General features: G+C 42.0%; 2 protein-coding genes across 11 annotated transcripts in view; one reads left to right on the top strand and one right to left on the bottom strand.

The window, feature by feature from the left end:
* Window positions 1–20897, top strand: part of LOC111861791 (homeotic protein antennapedia) — a 1040626-nt gene that overhangs the window by 333360 nt on the left and 686369 nt on the right. The window lies entirely within an intron of this gene.
* On the bottom strand, window positions 14831–15952 carry LOC111861966 (protein roadkill). Its single transcript, XM_023846961.1, has one exon. It carries the CDS (start codon window positions 15851–15853, stop codon window positions 14831–14833), a length of 1023 nt encoding a protein of 340 aa, XP_023702729.1. The 5' UTR covers window positions 15854–15952.

Raw genomic sequence — 20897 nt, 5'->3', positions numbered from 1 at the left:
GATCAAATAGTTCAAAATAATAAACATCACCAGGGCCTGCGTGACAGAATATTGAATGAGAGACGTTCTGACCATGAATCATAGGGTGTGCTGTAGCTACTGGTGGATCTCGAAGAACACTGAAAATTCTCTACTGACGGTGTGGAATACTCTCTCATAATGTGTGATATAAAGAAGTGGAGCTCAGAGCAAAGATTGAACTAAGTCATAGCTCTTCATCGGACTCATTCTCAAGTAGTAAGGTTGCTAGAGCGTGAAGCCGTACCACTCTTCATCCAATTCTAAGTTAATATTGCGTGGAGCTGTGTTTCCACTGGTCCCTGTCTTCATAGCGTGGTGCTGAATCACGAATACAACTTGACTTCCACCATCGACTATAATCTGTGGCTATCTTTGTTCGTATAATTTATAACGTCTATCATTGATTATTTTGTGAACATTAGACTCGTGTCTTCGTCAGATCAACTCAGTCAGAAGCAAATTTGCAAAACCCTGTACGCCTGTTCCAGTCTGACTGATGAAAGTTTTCTTAATTAAATTTCTAGATCATAATCTTTGTGGCTCCAAAAATTAGCAGAAATATGAAGCGGGCGAAAGTTTCTGTGTAGGGAGTTTAGGCCGCATCCTTACCCCGTTTAACGCGTTTTATTTTTGGACCATTTTCAGTTATCGACAGATATCGGGATATCGCAACTGATACAGCGACGGGCTGGACAGCCGCGGTTCGATTCCCAGCAGGGGCGAGATTGTATCTTGTCCATAACGCCATACCTGCCCTGGTGCTCACCCACTTTCCTGTCCAGTGAGTACCGGGGGCTGTTTCTCCGGAGGTGAAGCGGCAGGGGCGTGAAGCTGACCACTTACCTCCATCTAGTATCGAGATCAAGAATTGTGGGGCTATACTTCCACTCCCTTATATGTTTCGACGGCATACTACTTAATTATTTATGTAAGGGGAAGATTTTTACCAGTGATAACATGAGTTTTTCCACGGATATCGCAATAGAAAATGAACTAACCTCTGAGTGTTTATTAACTTGAAGAGAAGAAATGTACGATTTAATGTTTTGCTGGACTGAAATAATTTGGGGGAAGAAGAGTCAATGCATTCTTTACGTCTTTTTCAAGGAGAAAGCTGACGAAAATAAATCTTATCCTGACCCATCTTCTATTACATAAAGGCAGTCATTAACAAGAACACATAGTTTGTAAGAAATAAATTTATAGTTTTGAATCCACAATAAAAGATGTATACCTCGGAAACTGCCATACACGTGTCCGGTTTATGTCATTGGAAATAGAAAACACGGATGTTTTCCATGCCCGGCTAAAGCGCATGCGCCAACCGGTGACCTTCGGCAATCTCAGTAACGATGTCGACACCACAGGAACAGGTTCAATGCGTGTTTTGGCTAGCAGAGTTGCAATCTCTTACGGCTGTCCAGCGTCGTTTTAGAAAGCAATATGGACGTCAACATACTATACAGAAAAGCATTCGGTTCTGGGACAACAAACTGAGGACCACAGGTAGTCTGTTGCGTGTAAAATCTCATGGAAAGATACGGAGCTCTGAAGAAAATGTCAATCGCATTAGAAAGGCATTCCGGCGAAGTCCGCGCAAATCAATTCGTGCAGCTAGCTTGCAGTTAACTACAAATTCCACGTTCAACATTGCACGATGTATTACACAAAGGCTCTGCCTTAAAGCTTTGAAGATTCAAATTATTCATGCACTAAAACCGTGTGACCAAGAAGCACTTACAAACTTCGCTGTGGAAATACTGGAAAGAACAGACGCGTCACCCGATTTCCTCCTCCATGAGTGTTTCTCGGACGAAGTGCCGTCCATTGTCAGTGGAGCTGTAAAGAGGTACAACTTCAGGATTTGGGGCAGTTAATATCCACATGTCACATGTGAGTTGGAGAGAGGCAGCCCAAGGTGAACGTGTGGGCCGGCTGAATACACAAGTTGACTGGACCGTTTTCCTTTTTGGAAGAGGCTGTGACCGGACGTTCGTACTTGGACTTCCTGAAGATGTATGCGCTGCCGCAGTTACCACCTCAAACTATCCTCCAACAAGATTGGAAGCCACGGGGCACCACCACATTTCTGCAACCATGTTAAGAATCACCTGGACAGAGAGATGGCTGGGAAATGGATCGGCAGAGGTAGACCAATCGCTTGGCCTACTAGGTCGCCAGATTTAACCCCATTTGACTTTTTCTTGTGCGGTTATGTGAAGAACATTGTCTACCAGGTTAAGATCAATGACCTTCAACACCTGAGAGCCCGCATAAGGGATGCTTTGACTATGGTGACAGCAAACATGCTTAAAAAAACGTGGAACTGAGAAAGTTATATACTCAGAAAAAAAACACTTTGCTTCCCTTTGTAACGGTGTAACCCACAATTGTGTATACTAAATGCTTTCTGAGATACAGTTATTTTATTTTGGATGTCTTTCATCCGGACACCCTGTACTGCAGCAAAATGGCCCCGCATAACGCTGATCTCGTTTCGTGAACCAATTGCCGGCGTTAAACAGGTTATGGCTGTTGTCTCAAAATATTATTATTCGTGCATCCATAGCATACTTCTTCCTGAAGACCTGCCTGTCTTAAAGAGTTTAACTTCGAGTGCATCCCTTTTTAATGCAATTAGTGGTATTAATTAAATTTGTGGGGACTAAGTCCCTTTTTTGTACTTAGTAAAACATCTAAAGGGCAGTTTTATTTCGTTTATTTGCCATATGTACAGATGATCCATCCTAAATCTGCCTTGATATTCTGTTGTTGTGACAGAGAATGTAAGGGAAATGTCTGTAGCTAAAGCAACTATGTGACTAGAATTCTATTCTAGATGTTGCATCCTACGTCCACTTTTCTCACGCTGGTTCCCGTGAGTTTTACAAGTACAAGAAAAATGATACGAACCAGAACATGATATTCATCACGTAATGAAGGGTGAAAGAAGCTTTTTAAATTTCTCGTTAATGGCTGAACTGAAAGTCATAGACTTTGTCTGTTTGTATATATATCAAGAGTGTTTAGGTGGATGAATGACAGGTTATTTATGAACGCTTTACCAGCTGCAGGTGATGTTTAGATTAAGATTGTACGGCCAGTTGATTACTCACGATGAGCTTGGAAGGATTTCGTAAGACGTGGTCCTGGCCTGTTTCAAGACACTGTCCCGGAATTCCATCTCGAAGGCTAAGGAAATCTACGAAAACCCTCATTGAGATATGCGGAGCTTACTTAGTTTGAGTCTCTGCATTTGCCGAATATCCAGTCCAACTCCCCTAGTGACATTATTGTTTTCCCCCTGGCATGTCACAATTGAGCCCACTCCCCGAAATGCCTGCAAATCCTGCTGTAATGTTTTCCAGAAGCAGTAACTTATTGAGTCATATCGGAGAAAGTTCCTGTCAAAACCTTCGGATGGCGTTGGCGATCCTAAGCCGTTCCGGGGCAGTCAGTACATCTACAGATCTATTATAATTTCTGTGTGTTGATGATTTTGATAAATTGACATTATTTTGCGAATCTTAAAAACCTCTTTTTTAATGTGACTTTAACAGATCATCTATGTAATTCGTATTTTCATCACACCTTTTCTGTCTTCTTCATGTTCAGTTATCGCATATTCAGATTCAGAATTAATTTAAACAATAAATCCTGTGGAAATTTTATATCTCAAGACCTCTGCATATATAGAACTACACAGCAGCACTGTATTTCACTTAGCTCTTCAGAAACCCCTATCTTGGCTGCAAATGAAATTTGTTAGACGTTAACCCTGAAATTCCTTCAGTTGCTCAGAATTCTTTTCGTAATTTGTTTTACATGCAATTCTGGGAAACGTAGCCCAAAATTATGAGCCAAGTAGGAAGTAGCTACCCTTTACTTTTCTGCTATGATGAAGGCCGTGTTTAGATTTCCATTCGAATCTTCAGTTAACAACTGAAAATGCAACAGCAGTGCAAAGTGATAATTATTCAGTGATGTACATCTAAATTTTATAAGTAGACTTATTGCTGGCCGATCACGGTGGCCGCTCAGTCTAAGGCATGAACCATCGTCGTTCGCTCGAACAGTGGTGTCGTGGTTTCGAATTCAGCTCGAGGCATGGATATCTGTGTGCGTTTATTCTGTTTGTGTTGTTCTGTGTGTAAGTAGCGACTTTGCGACGGACTGGTCCCCAGTTCAAGAGTCCTACCGACTGTGTACTGCTCGTACAAACACTTTACGTTGACTATTGGTTAAATTGGCCATATTTAAGCTGAATCACCAGTGACACATCATAAACACGTTTCATTGTGTTTTGCACTTATGAAGCCGGTTTGAAACTGTGGACTCACGTACAGGATCGTTAATTGTGGTGAATTGATTTAATTCATTGGACCTTTGTTAATTATTGTGGTCTGAGCTGAAGCATAAAAGCCCGGAAACGATAGAGCAGGACTTGTTCCTCTAGAAGTAGATATAAATGTATCCCCATGTTAATTTATTAAGCCCCACACCGTGAAGACATTGGAGAGTGGAGGTATGGCCTCGAAACTAGATGGAAGTGAGTGGTCAGCTTCACGTCCTGGCCGTTTTACCTCCAGTACGCTGGACACTGTGGAGAAGAGAAATTTCTTGTTCCTACCTGGAATCGAACTTTGGCCGTGTAGACCTAGCCCATCGCTATGCCGACTGAGCTATCCCGACTCCCATCATCCTCTGAATATTATGCTGGCCGAAGTGAGATCAAGACTAAAGCTTTAAGGTCCAACTGAATAGGATTTGCCTCCACTTACACCTGATGACGGACGCAGATCCAGGTTCCGAAATGTCTATAATTTAAACATCCCTAAGATGATGAACGATGTCAAAACTAACATTTTTGTAAGTTATGTAACTTCTGAGCGCTTCTGTGAAGATAGCAGATTGTCATCTTGTCTTTCCTGCTCACTTCCTAGCTTTCGGTTTGCGCTGTTGTCAGGTTGTCTGAACTTACTACAGAATAATATTGAAAGGTTCGAATAGTTAGGACAGTTTCCTTTCGGGGACTGTTCTGCTTTCCCTGCATCCCTTTCTGTTTGCATAATTTTGATATTTTTCTAGAGATAACTGACGCAATGCTTGGTGTGCTACATGAAAAGAAGTTTCTGGTTTCAATGTAATTTAAACGTGTAAATTAGTGGAGCCTTATACATAATGCTTTCATTTTTCTTTGAAACTCTCCGTTTCACTTCGTTTTACTAGATCTTAGACATTCGGTTGGGCGGTTGATCAGCTCGTCGCAAGGTTACTGCCTGTACATAAACACAGAAAAACGCACACATACACACACACACACAAATAGTAAACACCCATACCCTGTGTGGGATTCAAACCCACGATCCCGACCGCCAAGCGAGTAAAGACAGTGCATGCCTTAGACTGCTTAGCTACCGTGACCGGCTATGTATAATATTACTGACAAGAAATTGTCAGTAATTTATATGTGAAGTTAATAGAATAGCCAATTTATAAAACGGAGCCGGGATAACTCAGTCGGTATAGCGACTGGTTACGGTCTGGACGATCAAGGGGTAGGATTTCGAGCTCCGGTAGAGTCAAGAACTTTCTCTTCTCCACGTCATCCAGACCGGCTCTGGTGTCAACCCAACGTCCTATCCAGTGGTTACTGGGGGCTATTCTCCGGGGGGGAAAGCAACCGAGGCCTGAAGTTGACCATTTACCACCAGCTAGAGCCGAGGTCAAGAAAATGCGGATCTATATATCTACCACCCCATACACCTTCATGGCGTGGTGCTAAATTAGTTAAGCACAGGAACAACTTTGCCTATTGTCTTACCCATATAAGCCTCCGGGCTATGAAATTTGTGTGGTTATTATAGCTGCAAGCACCCTGAGGGTGTCGAGATAAGCAGTGGCTGCAACACCGCTAACACCTGCACTGGAGTGTGCAAGATTGGTGCAGGAAGAGCGAAAAGCTGTAGCCCTTCTTACTGTTTCAGTACAACCTTAAATCCATAATGTATTGTGGGTGTGTGTGAATGGTTTGGTGATCTTATCCACCTTCTCGCCCTGTCATGTCATCTTTGCCTCCCTTTCTTTCTCTTCTTCCTTCTCTGATGTTAATATACGCGTGTCTTCCGTTCTCTTCCCGCTCTTCTTACTGAAATATGACGTCATAATTCATTCCATTGCAGAGCCAGCAAAGCTCCAAAGAATGACTACCTAACCTCCCCCTTCTCGAAGAATGCCCACACATAATATGTACTCTTTTCTCTCTCGGAAGGTTTTTGTATCCAATCCCTTCATCAGATTTAATTGTGTACATTTTACTTTTTTCTGTTCCGCAAAATATTAGTCTCAGAGAAAATGTACTAGAATACTTTCCTTATTAATAATTTATGTGTTGAAATGTTTACTTAATACTTTACGAGGATGTCTGAGAACAGAATGATGAGAATATAAGGACCTAAGAGAAATGGACCCAACCGAACGCTGGTGAAAATTCCAGAGTGATTAATATATTATTTGTAATCTTCAGGAGACTCTATTCTGTTCATCAAACCAAAGATAGGTTGGTCGGGACATGTAACTCGAATAAGCTTAATAGTTTTGGTCAGAAAAACTGAAAGGACAGTACTACTTGCCAGATCGTGAGGATCTTGAATAAGTATGATATGGGGGTGCGGTTTGGATTCAGTTGCATCCCGCTGGTGTTCAGTAGCGGGGCTTTGTGAGCATGTTAACTAATTTTCGGATTCCTTGGAAGGCCGAAAAAATTCTTGGTCGTTTGAGATATAATTAACTTCTCGAAAGGACTCGGTTCCATGCAGTCACAATGTTTTTAGTTTTTTTTTAATTCGCTTAGTAGGGGTGGAGTCTAACTAAGTCCACTCGGCACGGCGGCCACTGATTCGCCTATTGTACCTGCCCCGGGTGATTATAATGATGTAGAATTTGGTGGAATGAAGATTGGCTGGGGAAACCGAAGTACTCGGAGAAAACCCGCCCCAGTGCAACTTTGTCCACCACAAATCCCACTTGACCAGACCCGGGATCNTGAAATGTACTGTTAATGAAGCGGTCGAAGCCCAGCTTGAAGTGTCAGCTTACTTGCTTCGGGAGAGAGCAAAATCAAGAAAAGCCTAAGTCAGGACAGCTTGTCTCCTGGTGGCAAAAAGATTTGGAGCCAGGAGTCATTGAATATCAAGCAAGGATATAAAAGTGAATTCTGTATTTACCGTGTCTGTATTTTGTTTTGTGAAATGTGCCGTGCGCATTCTCCACGTTAATCATCTGCTCCTAACTCAGCAATTTGCGACTGGTTATATAAGATGTTTTCATGGAACTCATTTTTTATATCTGTAGTTTTTTGATAATCTCTGCTCGAAATATTGAGATACATATTTCATTTTTTTTTACTTCTGTATGGAATTTAAACGTATTAGTGCCATAAGACGCATCTATATTGAAGCGTCGTTTATATTAGGATCAGGTTTAATAAACCGTAAATAAATCATATCTGTGGATGCTACGAATTTACATGGAAATGGCATTAAACACGCGTATAAACTTCAACGTGTCATGTCCCTTAAGACTGGCACAAACTGAAGAATATTTGCAACCAAATTATAAATAAAGAAGAAAGTCGTCTTCTGGGTTTAGGCGCCGTGTATTCTTCGCAGTACTGGTACTGCTCTCTGCATTCCAAGCCATTCATCTGCTCTGAAGATGGAGGCGATACGTTCCTCCGAAACGTCGGCCAAAGCGAAGAATACACGGCGCCTAAACCCAGAAGACGACTTTCTTCTTTATTTATAATTTGGTTGCAAATATTCTTCAGTTTGTGCCAGTCTTAAGGGACATGACACGTTGAAGTTTATACGCGTGTTTAATGCCATTTCCATGTAAATTCGTAGCATCCACAGATATGATTTATTTACGGTTTATTAAACCTGATCCTAATATAAACGACGCTTCAATATAGATGCGTCTTATGGCACTAATACGTTTAAATTCCATACAGAAGTAAAAAAAAATGAAATATGTATCTCAATATTTCGAGCAGAGATTATCAAAAAACTACAGATATAAAAAATGAGTTCCATGAAAACATCTTATATAACCAGTCGCAAATTGCTGAGTTAGGAGCAGATGATTAACGTGGAGAATGCGCACGGCACATTTCACAAAACAAAATACAGACACGGTAAATACAGAATTCACTTTTATATCCTTGCTTGATATTCAATGACTCCTGGCTCCAAATCTTTTTGCCACCAGGAGACAAGCTGTCCTGACTTAGGCTTTTCTTGATTTTGCTCTCTCCCGAAGCAAGTAAGCTGACACTTCAAGCTGGGCTTCGACCGCTTCATTAACAGTACATTTCAATTAACCATTGAGTGATTACCGCACCCATGAATGCTGTAACATCTCAGGTTACTGATAGCATCGTTAAGTATGTCCTAAATAGGTAAGTGCACTGAAGAATTTAATCCAGACAGTCGTCCCGTTCTGTGGTTGTGGTAACATTTATCGAAAATTTGACTCGAAACTTATCACGAAATTAATACAGTGTAAAAGCTTACGGTAACCGAGCGGTCTAAGGCATGCTCTGTTTTCGCTCGTTCGTAAATCAGGTTCGTGGGTTCGAATCCCACTGGGGTCATAGATTTTTAGTGTTTGTGCGTGTGTACGCGGTTTTCTGTGTTTGTGTACAGGTAGAGGCCTTGCGACGAGCTGATCACCCGCCCAAGGAGTCCTACCGAATATCTAAGATCTAGTAAACCGAAGTGAAACGGAGAGTTTCAGGGAGGTAGGACAAGGCCCAAATTGGGGCTGTAACGTCAAAGAATAAAAAATCTTAAACGAATTTTGACATGCTTATGAAAGTCGATTTCTCATGAGCGTGACTGAATGCAGTCTATGAGGATTTTAGACAAAACTAATTTGTTTTTGTTTAAGTTATAACGTTTTTTTAAGCGCGTGGGTTTATGGCATTGAAAGGATGGACAGTTGTGTATGTGGACACAAGTGACTGCTGCATTTCACTGGCCGTGCTGAGGCAAGCCACAAAGACTCACAACAGAATAGAGAACTGAACCCGGTTGCTTTCTGTATGAAATATGAGTCTTGAAACTTTCAACATCGGCCTTCGGTCAAAATAAGTTTCTTTCATAATTATGTCACCTGAATGTCAACAAAGCACGACACATATGCTTGAAGTGCCCTCAGCTGGTCTCTTCTCCAAATATTTGTGCCAGTGTCCTCTTGTTTCAGCTGAGCACAATTTTACACTTCATCGATATTTTCCACCGTCTGATATTATAACGAGAAATAAATTCCCATTTTCCATTTAAGATCTCAGCAGTGATAAAGGCTATGATGCCATGTAGGCTAGTAAGGGTTACCTACTTTGCGGAGGGATTAATGCTTCAATCTTTACTTTAGCTGTCAGATAATTACCAACATTTCAGAAGTCTGCAACTTCCGTTTTCGTGGTATTTCCTACGAAGCTACAATTTGTTAAAGCAGAAGACCAATTCCAGTTAATTATTTGATTTCCAAAGCAACAATGCCGTATGCAATTCCTGCTGTAAGTCGCCATCTTGGAGTCTGTGAATAATTAAATTTAAGCGTACTATCAAGCAAGGTTATTGAAAATTAATATTTTTCAATCAGACATGTCACTGTAACTTATTATCATGTTTCCTGCATTTTGAATTCAAACTTTTGGTAGGCGTAGGTACTGCAAAAGGAACAAACATGTTATGGAAGACAGCTTGTGGGTCTAAATAGAAGCTTTCCTCGTGAATACTGGTATTAGATTTGTGGAGAACAGTTTCCCTTCTTTAATGTGCGACATATTAGCCTTATAGTGCACAGAGAATTTCGTACGTAATATGAAGAAGAATAGTGCACCAAATTCGATATCACTGGTAAATAATTATAAAATTTCTGACGTAATTTGGATTTTAGGTTCTCACAGCGGTGAATAGGAAGTTCTACGTATCATCGGAGATATCACGCTATGCAGTCCGGTGAAAATCAACATACGTTTCGGAGAAATATATCGCCTCATTCTTCAGGTTCGAAGAGAAAACGAAACGATATACTAGCATGAAGCGGACAGGACGTTCCTCCGAAACTTACTAAAAATCTACCAGACTACACCATGTCACATCCCAGAAAAGATCCTTCTGCATAATAACTATCACGAGAGCTTCCAGTGTCGTCGAAAGAAAATTGTCACTTAACATTCATTTAGAAATTAGTAGTTACGGGATTGACCGCATACATATTGCTGTATAAAATTGAACTTAATAATACATCGGTCGACCTCCTCTGTGGCCTAGTGGTCAGAGTTCCTAGTTACATATCCAGAGCTCCCGGGTTCGATTCCCGGCGCTACCAGATTTTGTGAGAAGTGGGTCTGGAACGGGTCAACGAATCATCGTGAGGATAATTGAGGAGCTATTTTAAGGAAACAGCGGCTCCGGTCTAGAAAACCGAGATTAACGGCCGTGGGGGTTCGTTGCGCTGGCCACGCGACACCCTCTGATCCTCTAGAGCTGGCACTAATTTCGCCAACAAGCGCCGGTCTCTCTGTCGGTATAGTTCGCTTGCGGACTACAGGCCGCGGAGTTTTGTTTGTTTGTTATAATACATTGGTCAATGTACAACAGTTACATTAAAAATTAATATACAGGGTGATTCACGAGGAGTTACCGCCACTTATGGAGCTCATTTCTGAAGACATTTTGAGCAAAAAGTATCATATAAACCTGGGTCCTGTACTCAATATTTGCAGAGTTACGTTCGCAATTTGAAGGTTTATAGTTTATAATTTTAATTTAAAATATAAAATTACATTATTTTAATGCATTTATTTTCACAAAAACAAATTAATTCTATGGACTTGATTCTCTGTAGTTCAATTTTACAAAGTCTTACAGAGATTACAACACATGTTCAAAAATTCCGCCCTCCGCTTCGATACACTTGTCCGCACGTTGCTCTCCGTAGCAGCGTGCATGATGCGAGCAAGTAGTTCCTCACGAGTCTGTGCCTTCCTTTGGTAAACACTGTCCTTCATCCACCCCAAAATGCAATAATCTAACGGGGAAAGGTCTGGCGATCAGTTCACAGTAGTGCGTTACCAATTACGAACGTAACTCTGTAAATATTGAGTATAGAACCCAGGTTTGTATGACAATTTTGCCCAAAATGTTTTCAGAAATGAACTCCATAAATGGCGGTAACTCCTCGTGAATTACCCTGTATATGTAGCCTAAGGAGGACGTTACGTTGAAACATTTTGATTGCTAAAATGAAATTTTGTATATAATTACTTTACGTAATCAGTTGTGTAGACGGCCTGTTCCATATACTACTAATATGAAACACAAAATTCTGCATCAGTACAATATTTCATTTAAGAAAACAGATAATTATCTGTTTTCTTAAATGAAATATTGTAGTATTCATATTAGTAGTATATGGAACAGGCCGTCTACACAATAAAATAATGATTATAATCATTATGTACTCCAGCAATATGATAGAAACAGGACAGTGTCATGGGAAAAGCGACTTCAATTCGTTTCAATTCAGTTTCTTGGGAAGAACTAATAGGTCTTCTCTGAGCCTCCTCTGCATGATGGAGCAGACAAACAGAGAACTATGCACTGTAGGATGTGAATGTTGTTTCATATGGCCGGTTCCCACAGGGATATACGTAATATGAGTGATGCTAATCCATGTCTAATTGCATGACTTTCTATTGTGTTGCGCAATAATTAGACAGTCTGTGACAATCCTGTTCATGTTATGGAGCTAATTTGTATTGGAGATCCTGTACTTCTACGTAACTCCGGTTATTTTCCACTTGGGTGGTTTTCCTGCGTGTCATGCCACTCTTGAGTTGTGGACAAACTGGATGTCCGCCAAACGAGCAACTCAGAGCTATTCGCCTTGCAAGAAAGTAGCGAGAATTATACAAGCTGGATCGATGTACACGGTATGTCAGCTAGCATTTTTATGCGTCATTATGGAAGTACTGTTGTAAAATATTGCATTGTCAAGTTGCTCTGAAGTAGTACTAGTAAACAAAACGCATGTATTTCATTTGCTTTAAGATGCACACTATTAAAGTGTAAACATGAAGAGAATTATTTGAAAATAATTCTTCCGTGACAAGTTCCACCTCAATCCTAATAGTATATTAAAATAAAATTTCGTATGAAGTATTAATAACTTGTAACGTATTGGTATAAAAATGGAAATATCTCTGTTTCATTTTATTTATGTTTTATTTGACGACAGACCGCCACTGTAGTCTAGTGGTCAGAGTTCCTTGTTACAGATTCAGAGATCCGGGGTTCGATTCCCGGTGCTATCAGATTTTCTGAGAAGTAGTGAATCTCGAACGGGGTCTACTCAGCCTCGTGAGGATAATTGAGGAGCTATTTTAAGGAAACAGCGGCTCCAGTCTAGAAAACTGTGATTAATGGCCGTGGCGATTCATTTCGCTGACCACGCGACACCCTCTGTCCTCTAAAGTTGGCACTAAGTTCGCCGACAAGCGGCGGTCGCACGGTCGGTATAGTTCACTTGCGGTCTCAAGCCCGGTGTTTGTTTTATTTGACGGCGCTGTCAGTAGATCAAAATGTACGGCGTGGAATAGAAAGACGACAAGGGGATCAGTCAGAATTGCGAAGGAAATGATTGTAGTCTTACTCGTATGTTAGTTATTACTCCAGAATTTACCTAGAGAGACTGAGGAAGACCACGACACATATCTGTCAGTAACCCATGTACAAGTTGAGATTGAGTTCAGGACCTCCCGAGTTCATACTGCAGTGCAGCTTAGTCAACTTTGAGGTTCAGTTAAAAATTACTTATTTTCTTTAACCACTTTTTATCGTACTTCTTGCGTTTAATATTATGTCCATCGATGTAGATACATGGTTTCAAATTCTACCTTTTATAAACTTAATTGGCGAAGTGCATAGAATTTTAATAGCATTACAGTTTGTGAGCATGGAACAGAAGCCTTCATATGGACCTCGCAGCCCTCCATCTTGTTCACAACAGCCCACAACCGGAACCTGTTCTGAACCACATGAATTCAGTCCACGCAGTTATAACATATATCTCTAACATACATTTTAATATTATCCTCCCGTTAATACGTTTTCCAAGCGTTCTCCATACGTTATGTTTTCCCGCAAAAATCGAAAATACATTTCTTCCTGTTCATAATCATAATTTTAAGTTGATCAGTCTCTTCCAAGGTTACACAACATTGATACTATAGCGTGTTTTGTGTGTCACGCTACAAATAAGTCCACGTAGGTCTCAAATTCGGTAGAGCCTTTATTGGACACTTCACTTATACACTCACGAGTACAATTACTATCCACTGCTTCGCTGTAATATTTCAACTCTCTTCCGCGGCGGATATTCCAAGACTGACTGCTTCTCGTCGAGGCTGGGCTATTTATCTGGGCGGTTGCTACACAATGAACCTTCTGTTGTCTATCACCGGGGAAACGCTGCTTTGTTGATACTGCGATACCTACGCAACGGCCAACTGTTGGTGCTACTGTACCGCTATTGTCGCTACCTATGCAACAGTCTGTTCTAGCGTTACTATGGAAGTGTCTCCTGGATTCCGAACATGTGACATTGCTCCCTTCTAAAGGGTGTTCGTCCCGAACAGCCTAAAAATACTGCCTCTCTTCCATTTCCGCGGTGTTCTGCTGGCCTCTTTCTGCGCTGTTCATCCAACCGCATCCGCCCTTCTCTTTAGTGATGCTCGCCCCGAGCACTCCCGTAGCCGAGAATTTGTCGGTCGCCTTGTCTCACATTCATTCTTCGCTTTCATTCGTCCCGCATTCGTTATCTCTTGGGAGGCCGGTACTTCTATTACCGGTTCCTCCTATATGGGCCGTTTCCTTTTTTTCGTTTCGGAGGGGGTCGACCCCTCCACAGTGTCCAATTTTTCGCGGTATACCTGGTAATTTGTTTCGTGTTCTTCACGTTGACAGCCTCGTAGGGGTCTCCTCTCGAATTCCTCTCCTTCCTGGGTGCGATCGCTGTCCTGGCCTACACCCTCCGGTGCCGTTCTTGGTTAGCACCTTTTTCTTCTGGCATAGCGGCCGTCTGCCGCCTATGTTCTTTACTCCTTTCCTTCCTTTCCAGGTTTCTCGTTCAGCACTGACCCTGGTTGAATATCTCTTTCCGAGATCTCCCTTGCGCCGTGTCGCACCTGCACGACTAGTTGTATTTCTGTTGGCAGCCAATTCGTGCCGCGGTCCACAATTACCTTGGGTCGAAGATTTCTTGAAGATGTACTTCTTGCGCCATGCCACTGTTGCATGGCGGAACATCTTCCGGTGTATTTGCGATTTTTGTGTCACTTCGCACGGCGTGTTGTCGCTCTGTGTGCGGCGGCCAATTTTTTCTGGGGTGTACGATTTTCCCGTGTTGAATCCTTCGTTTTCTGGCGGCGGCGCTCCGCGGCCAGTTTTCGGTCCCTACGCCGTTTCCTCGGTTCTCCAACCGGCATTATCGTGGCGTCTACTACGGGGACCTCTCGATGCTCCACTACGGATTGCATCATTTCTGAATGGGGTTCAATCTTCTCTGCATCTGCCTCCATCGCTTCTTGGCAGGCCATCGTCTCCATGGTGGATGTCGCTCCCCAACTTGTCTGTCATGGCGGCCATTTCTTCTCGCCATGCTTTCCAATCGGCCATCATCTGTTCATGTCTGGCTTCCGCCTTTTCTTCGCCAGCTCTCATTTTCTTCAGAAGAAGTTTCAACATCTGCTGCATTTCCATTTTTTTGTTGTTGTAGGACGCGTTTTAATGAAGGCGATGGACTGTGCCTTGAGGTGGTCTGCACTGTGCAAGTCTGCCAAAATCAATATGTCGGTTACATTCTCTGTCGACAGGTTCGTGCACAGTGCTTCTTCACACATGAATTTTAACCTCTCTAGTGCATACTTGTCGGCAGCAGCGAGCAAATCACCAGCCATCTTCTCAAGGTTGGTTGCTTTGCCAGTGTATATGAAACGCAACATTTCACGCAAAACCTCATGATCTACATCTGTTATCTCAACCCGGTTATGTTTCCTTTCTTCCATCTCATTTTCGAACATGGCTGCAAACACAGGACTCCGAGCTGCTAATATCGCTTTATGGGCCTGGAACTCCCGTCCACTTACTGACAAGGTCACATCGCTGAACTTCTGGTTTTCAAACAGCAAGCCGAGGTCGTCTGAGAGACGGCACTCCGGCACTTTGAACTGTATCGCATTTGACTGTCCCGAGATGTTTACACTATCCCCTGCTACGCTCACCTCGCAAAATATTGTGAGCTTGTCATCGGGCAACAGACCGTTCGCTTCATCCAGCAGGAAGTCTCTTCGAATGAATTTCCTGCAGCCCCACTTTGTGCCTTGCACGAATCGGTATGCACGCTGGCTCTTCATAGCTTTGGTTTCTTCTCTTTTGGCATTTAGTATTGAAAATTTGAACTTGGCTCTGACTTCTGACTTGTTACATGAGACTAGAAGCAGGTACAATGAGAGGTAGTCTTTGCTTTCTTCATCCAGACCCTTTGGATTCACTCGCAAACACCATTTGAGCTTATCTTTGGCCCCAGCAGAGAATGTGGATGACTTGAGAAATTCGCCCATTTCCTCACGACGGAAGCTGAAGTTGGTGATGGTCCACATATAGCTCAACTTTACCACTTTAACCTGAGTGTAGCACCGGTTCTTTGCGACGGGCGTATTGACCTCGGGTGGAGGGGGCGAGGGCACGCGGGACACGGCCATGCCAGCTGCGCTGCCCGAGCTAGCCGCTGAGGCCGCCCCACTGCTGCTACTGCTGCTGGTGTTCGAGGTGGCCCGCGGCGTTTGCTGCTGCGAGCACTCACTCACCACCGGCTGCATTTCCATTTTTTTTTGTTGTAGGACGCGTGTTAAAGTTAGAAGTCAATTCTGACACCAGTGTTACGTGCTTTGTGTGTCACGCTACAAATAAGTCCACGTAGGTCTCAAATTCGGTAGAGCCTTTATTGGACACTTCACTTATACACTCACGAGTACAATTACTATCCACTGCTTCGCTGTAATATTTCAACTCTCTTCCGCGGCGGATATTCCAAGACTGACTGCTTCTCGTCGAGGCTGGGCTATTTATCTCGGCGGTTGCTACACAATGAACCTTCTGTTGTCTATCACCGGGGAAACGCTGCTTTGTTGATACTGCGATACGGCCAACTGTTGGTGCTACTATACCGCTATTGTCGCTACCTATGCAACAGTCTGTTCTAGCGTTACTATGGAAGTGTCTTCTGGATTCCGAACATGTGACAATACTATTGTCACTATCCATAATTGTTTGTGTACGTCAGAACGGAATAGCTTATTGAGTTCAGTTCATTCTAATGTGAGGCTATACACTGCTTGGCACCTGGTTGTGACTCATCGGATATATTATTTTCACATATTGCATTTTTTAACATACGTTCATATTCGCTGGTGGCCCAGGTAAGTTGAAATTACCCCTGTGTTGTCGGCCACGTTAGCGATGGAAGTCTTATAGACGTAATTAGGCAGTAGCGCCATGTTAGCGTCGCCAATCTTAGAAGTAGTTACACAGTAGCGCCACCTTAGCGCTGCCTGTCTTACAACTGGCTATGTAATAGCGACTGACGAAATTTATAAACAGTTAAACATTTTTGTTGGTAAAAAGAAAACGCAGAGCCTAAGAGTAGCAGGATTTTTGAAAGTGTGTTTATAAGAACGTAACGGGAAGCCAAACCTTTTAAAAACAAAACAAAAAATCTAACCCAGCGGGCTTGGTGCTGGAGCGAATATGTCAGTGTTCGGAAATTAGAGGTACCAAACGCCTGTTATATTGGCTCCACTAACAAGACCACGCGGTTAGGCTATTGGGGCAGCTTATGTATATAAGAGCCGGGATAGCTCAGTCGGTATAGCGACTGGCAACGTGCTGGACGACTGAGGTATCGGAGTTCTAGTGCCGGTAGTGTCAAGCATTATCTCCACCTCGTCCAGACCGACTCCGAAGCGCACCCAGTCTCCAATCCAATGGGTATCGGAGGCTCTGTCCTAGGCATGAAGCTGTCCACTCACCAACTAGTGTCCAGGTCAGGAATACGTGGATCTACATATCTACTCCCCCATACGTCTTCATTGCATAGTCCTTAATTACTTAAGCACAGTGACAGCTTTACCTTTATCTTAACTTTCAGTCGGTGGGCGCTTTGAAACCACTCATTGCTTTCGTTTCCTCGAAGGGAACCCGTACTGAACTCCTCTGACGTTCGCTCATTTTTCGTTTCTGCTGACGGCTGGAGAGCAAACCCGACAGCATAGTCGGTGACCCGGCAAAGATTAGAACCAAACTTCTCCCGGATACTAGTCAGAAGCATTTGCAGACTGAGTCATTTTGCTCGGAATATCCACGCCTCGCACGAGTAAAGACTCTAATCGACTTTGACTAATTCATGAGGTAACGTGTCCCGTTAATGTCATGTTTATCTGAGTTAACTATATAGCGACATCCTGCAGATGCACGGACAATAACATTCACTTAAAGACAAAGTAATGGGTGTACATTATAATAACGTCTCTATTAGGTTCGACGATGTACGTAATATTCAATTACCTGAGATGTAAGATACGCATTCATTTTAGGCTTAAACGCCATGTTTTACGCGTGTAAATTAAATGTGTAAGAAGGTTAGGGTTAAGGTAGATCTGTTGCATATTGCCACTGTGGTTATCTACAGCCATTTTGCGGTATTCTTTATGGCTGTAATGGTCGTAATAATAATAGTAATTTGCATTACCACTCCCCTCTCCTCTTACCATCCTTTTCCTACCACACAAATGACATAGCCTTCACGTAAAATACACTGCTCTACCACGGTTCAGCGAGCTTGTCGACGTAGTGTGAAATTTCCCCGAGAGAATGCGCGGCACGCACCATTGGTGTCAGGGAACAGCTCAACAGTCTATCTAGTTCTCTTAGTACCGCTAGATAGGGACACACGTGGGGATAAATGTATGGGAATGCCTTGACGGAAAAGCGGCATACGTTCATTTCCCTGCTAAGTAAATTTAATCTTCTCTCATCTCCTTCATGCAGGGAGTGGATAATACATCGAACTTGTTACTGTTGTTGTTGGATTTAGAATGCCTACCGCTACTTACTCTATACAAAAATTATTTCGCTTTGTGTTATTGTGGTATCGAATTATTCTTGTGAAATAAGCCTAGGATACAGAGTATAAATTCTGTTCGTTATTTCCTTCAATAGAAATATCAGTGTAAAAAAATTAGTAGTGTAGCATCTCGTGTCATCTATATGCAAATTATGAGGTATTTAATTAATCTTTGCTTATAATGAATGTAAAACCGTGGAGTTGGAAGAATCGCCTAACTTAAGCTCCATTAAGGCTTCCTCCCTCCTCCTTCTACAATTTTAAAAAACATTTTCCGCTATATAAGCCTGTATCCGTGTATAACAGAGAACCGAACCTTAAAATAAATTAGAGTTGGCCTGAATTTCAATGTATGAATATTTATAGGTTTAAAGTCTTAGATGTGGTTTGGGGGTGGGATGTAGTGGTGCTAGCAGAAGTCAATATGCCAAATTCCTGGCCTGCGTGTGTAGGTATAAAGGAAACGTCTGTGTTCTAGGGAGAGAAGCCAATTAAAATGGATGAGGTTTCATGCATTTGCATAACAGCGGGACCTAACCGAAGTTAAAGCCGGAAGGCTGCTAGATACGCCTCTCCTCCCGTCCTACCTCAGTTCTGCCGTATTCCCTTTTGTATAAAACTTTACTGAAGAAAACATCAAGTTATAAAATATTTTACTTAAAACTATTAGGTTTCGAATGTAGTTCAGATGAAGGGTTTGATACTCGTATTGTTTTATACTGAGTCCGTAAGAATCTTGCTAATTTTATTATTGGAATGTAACTAACATACGCCTTAAGGGTATATTGCAGTGCGGGTATTTTAAATGTTGCCATGATATTTCAGATATACCAAAACATGTAAAGATTACTGCTTATTTAAGCAACAATTATCTATCAAAACTGCTCAATCGAGTTTATTTTTAAATTGATATTATTTATTAATTGATTGAATTGATATCAGGCAGCAAATAATTTTAACGGAATTTCGTAGTATGAACTGTGGGTTAGTTCATTTGGAGTGAAATTTATTTTTCTTTCGTAGGTTAAGTAGCGAGGCCCAATCGTCTATCAAGTCATAAGTATTGTTGTGAGATGAATAGTAAATCAGGGGCTAGCATATGTTGACATCACTGTCTTTAAACGCAGTTTCCTTTGTCTCCTCTTGCCCCCCACTTTGGGGCTTAGGGCTGATTTCTGTTTCGTTATCATTTTACAGACAGTAGAACTCCTTGGATGGGTGATGAGCCCGTCGCAAGACCTCTACCTAAACAAAGGACAACACAAACACACAATAAACGCATAGACACCAAACATCCATGCCTTAGACCGCTAATCTACTGCGACCGGTTGAACACAGTTAGAGGGTAAGAAAAAGTGTTTCTATACGAATTAAAATTCTACTAATATGTATAACAAACAACAAGTTCTGGGAAGAACTAATTGCCTACTATGCACGATACGACACGGACAGCATACATAACGGCGTGTCCAACAATTCTACGCTTGCTTGCATATTCGTTGCCACGGCAGCTGAGCCGTTGCCTAGCAGCAATATACGATACACATGTTGAGATACAGAAGTGAGGGATTCATGAAGTACGCCTTTGAGAAGGGCTGAAGTATCATGATATAAATATCAAGTTTCATCCATTCGAATGTTGTGGTGGGGGGGGGGGATACAAAGACACACAGACAGCATGGAGGTCGTATAAGCCTACTTTTTGCTGAATAAGGAAAATAGGCTAAAAACTGTAGAGATAAATCTCTTTGTAGGAACACTTTCCAGAAGGTATTTTGCATAATTATTTGTAAGATAGCGAGTGCAAAGAGAGGACTCTCTGACGCAGTGACTTGGCGGTTCAAGTGTACCGATGGCACGAATAGGTCTAATTAACTATAACTGGTGCCAGTTATTGCGAGAACTGAGAAAAACCGACTACTCGCGGCTATCCCGACTCCTTCAAATACGAGTACATTGGCACTACCGGTAACGCCTGTCTGGCAAGATACTGAAGCAAGCACAAAATTGTGTCGTACGATACCGTCTTCGAGATATTAATTGCCAACAGAAATGCAAACAGTTGAAATTCGTGAAATTTTGGTCGTATTCCAACTGTCAGTTAAATGCTATCAGAATACAGACCTACACACACACACACACACCCACACATATACATAACAAGCCTGCTCTCTTATTAATTCCATTCAAAACTTGTTCATTATATTTTTTTACAAACGAAGATAAATTCTTCGGCCATTTTGTTATTCTTTTCGTAGGAGTAGAAAAAATGGCTCATCTTCTGAAGACATTAATTTGAAAGCGAAGCTGAATGTGAGCAGCTGCTCCCATCTGATCTTGTTGCTATGATGAGCGAAACCCTCGATAAGTTTATACTTGCTCAATTAATCAAATTCCATGCATTTATCAAATTAAAATATTAATTGGCCTTTGATAGAAGTTATTTTTTCCGGTACAACATTTACGTTACGTTAACTTAAAGTATAAAATTGTCAGGGGCACGCGGTAGCGAAGTTGGTTGAGGCACTATGCTACAAGCCGGAAGGTCGCAGGTTCAATTCCCGATGAGGTAATTGGATTTTTCCAATCGACCTAATCCTTCCAGCCTCATTATGGCCCTGGGT

This window comes from Cryptotermes secundus, unplaced genomic scaffold, assembly GCF_002891405.2.
Source record: "Cryptotermes secundus unplaced genomic scaffold, Csec_1.0 scaffold180, whole genome shotgun sequence".
NCBI lineage: Eukaryota > Metazoa > Arthropoda > Insecta > Blattodea > Kalotermitidae > Cryptotermes > Cryptotermes secundus.
This window is presented reverse-complemented; position numbering and strand designations above follow the sequence as displayed.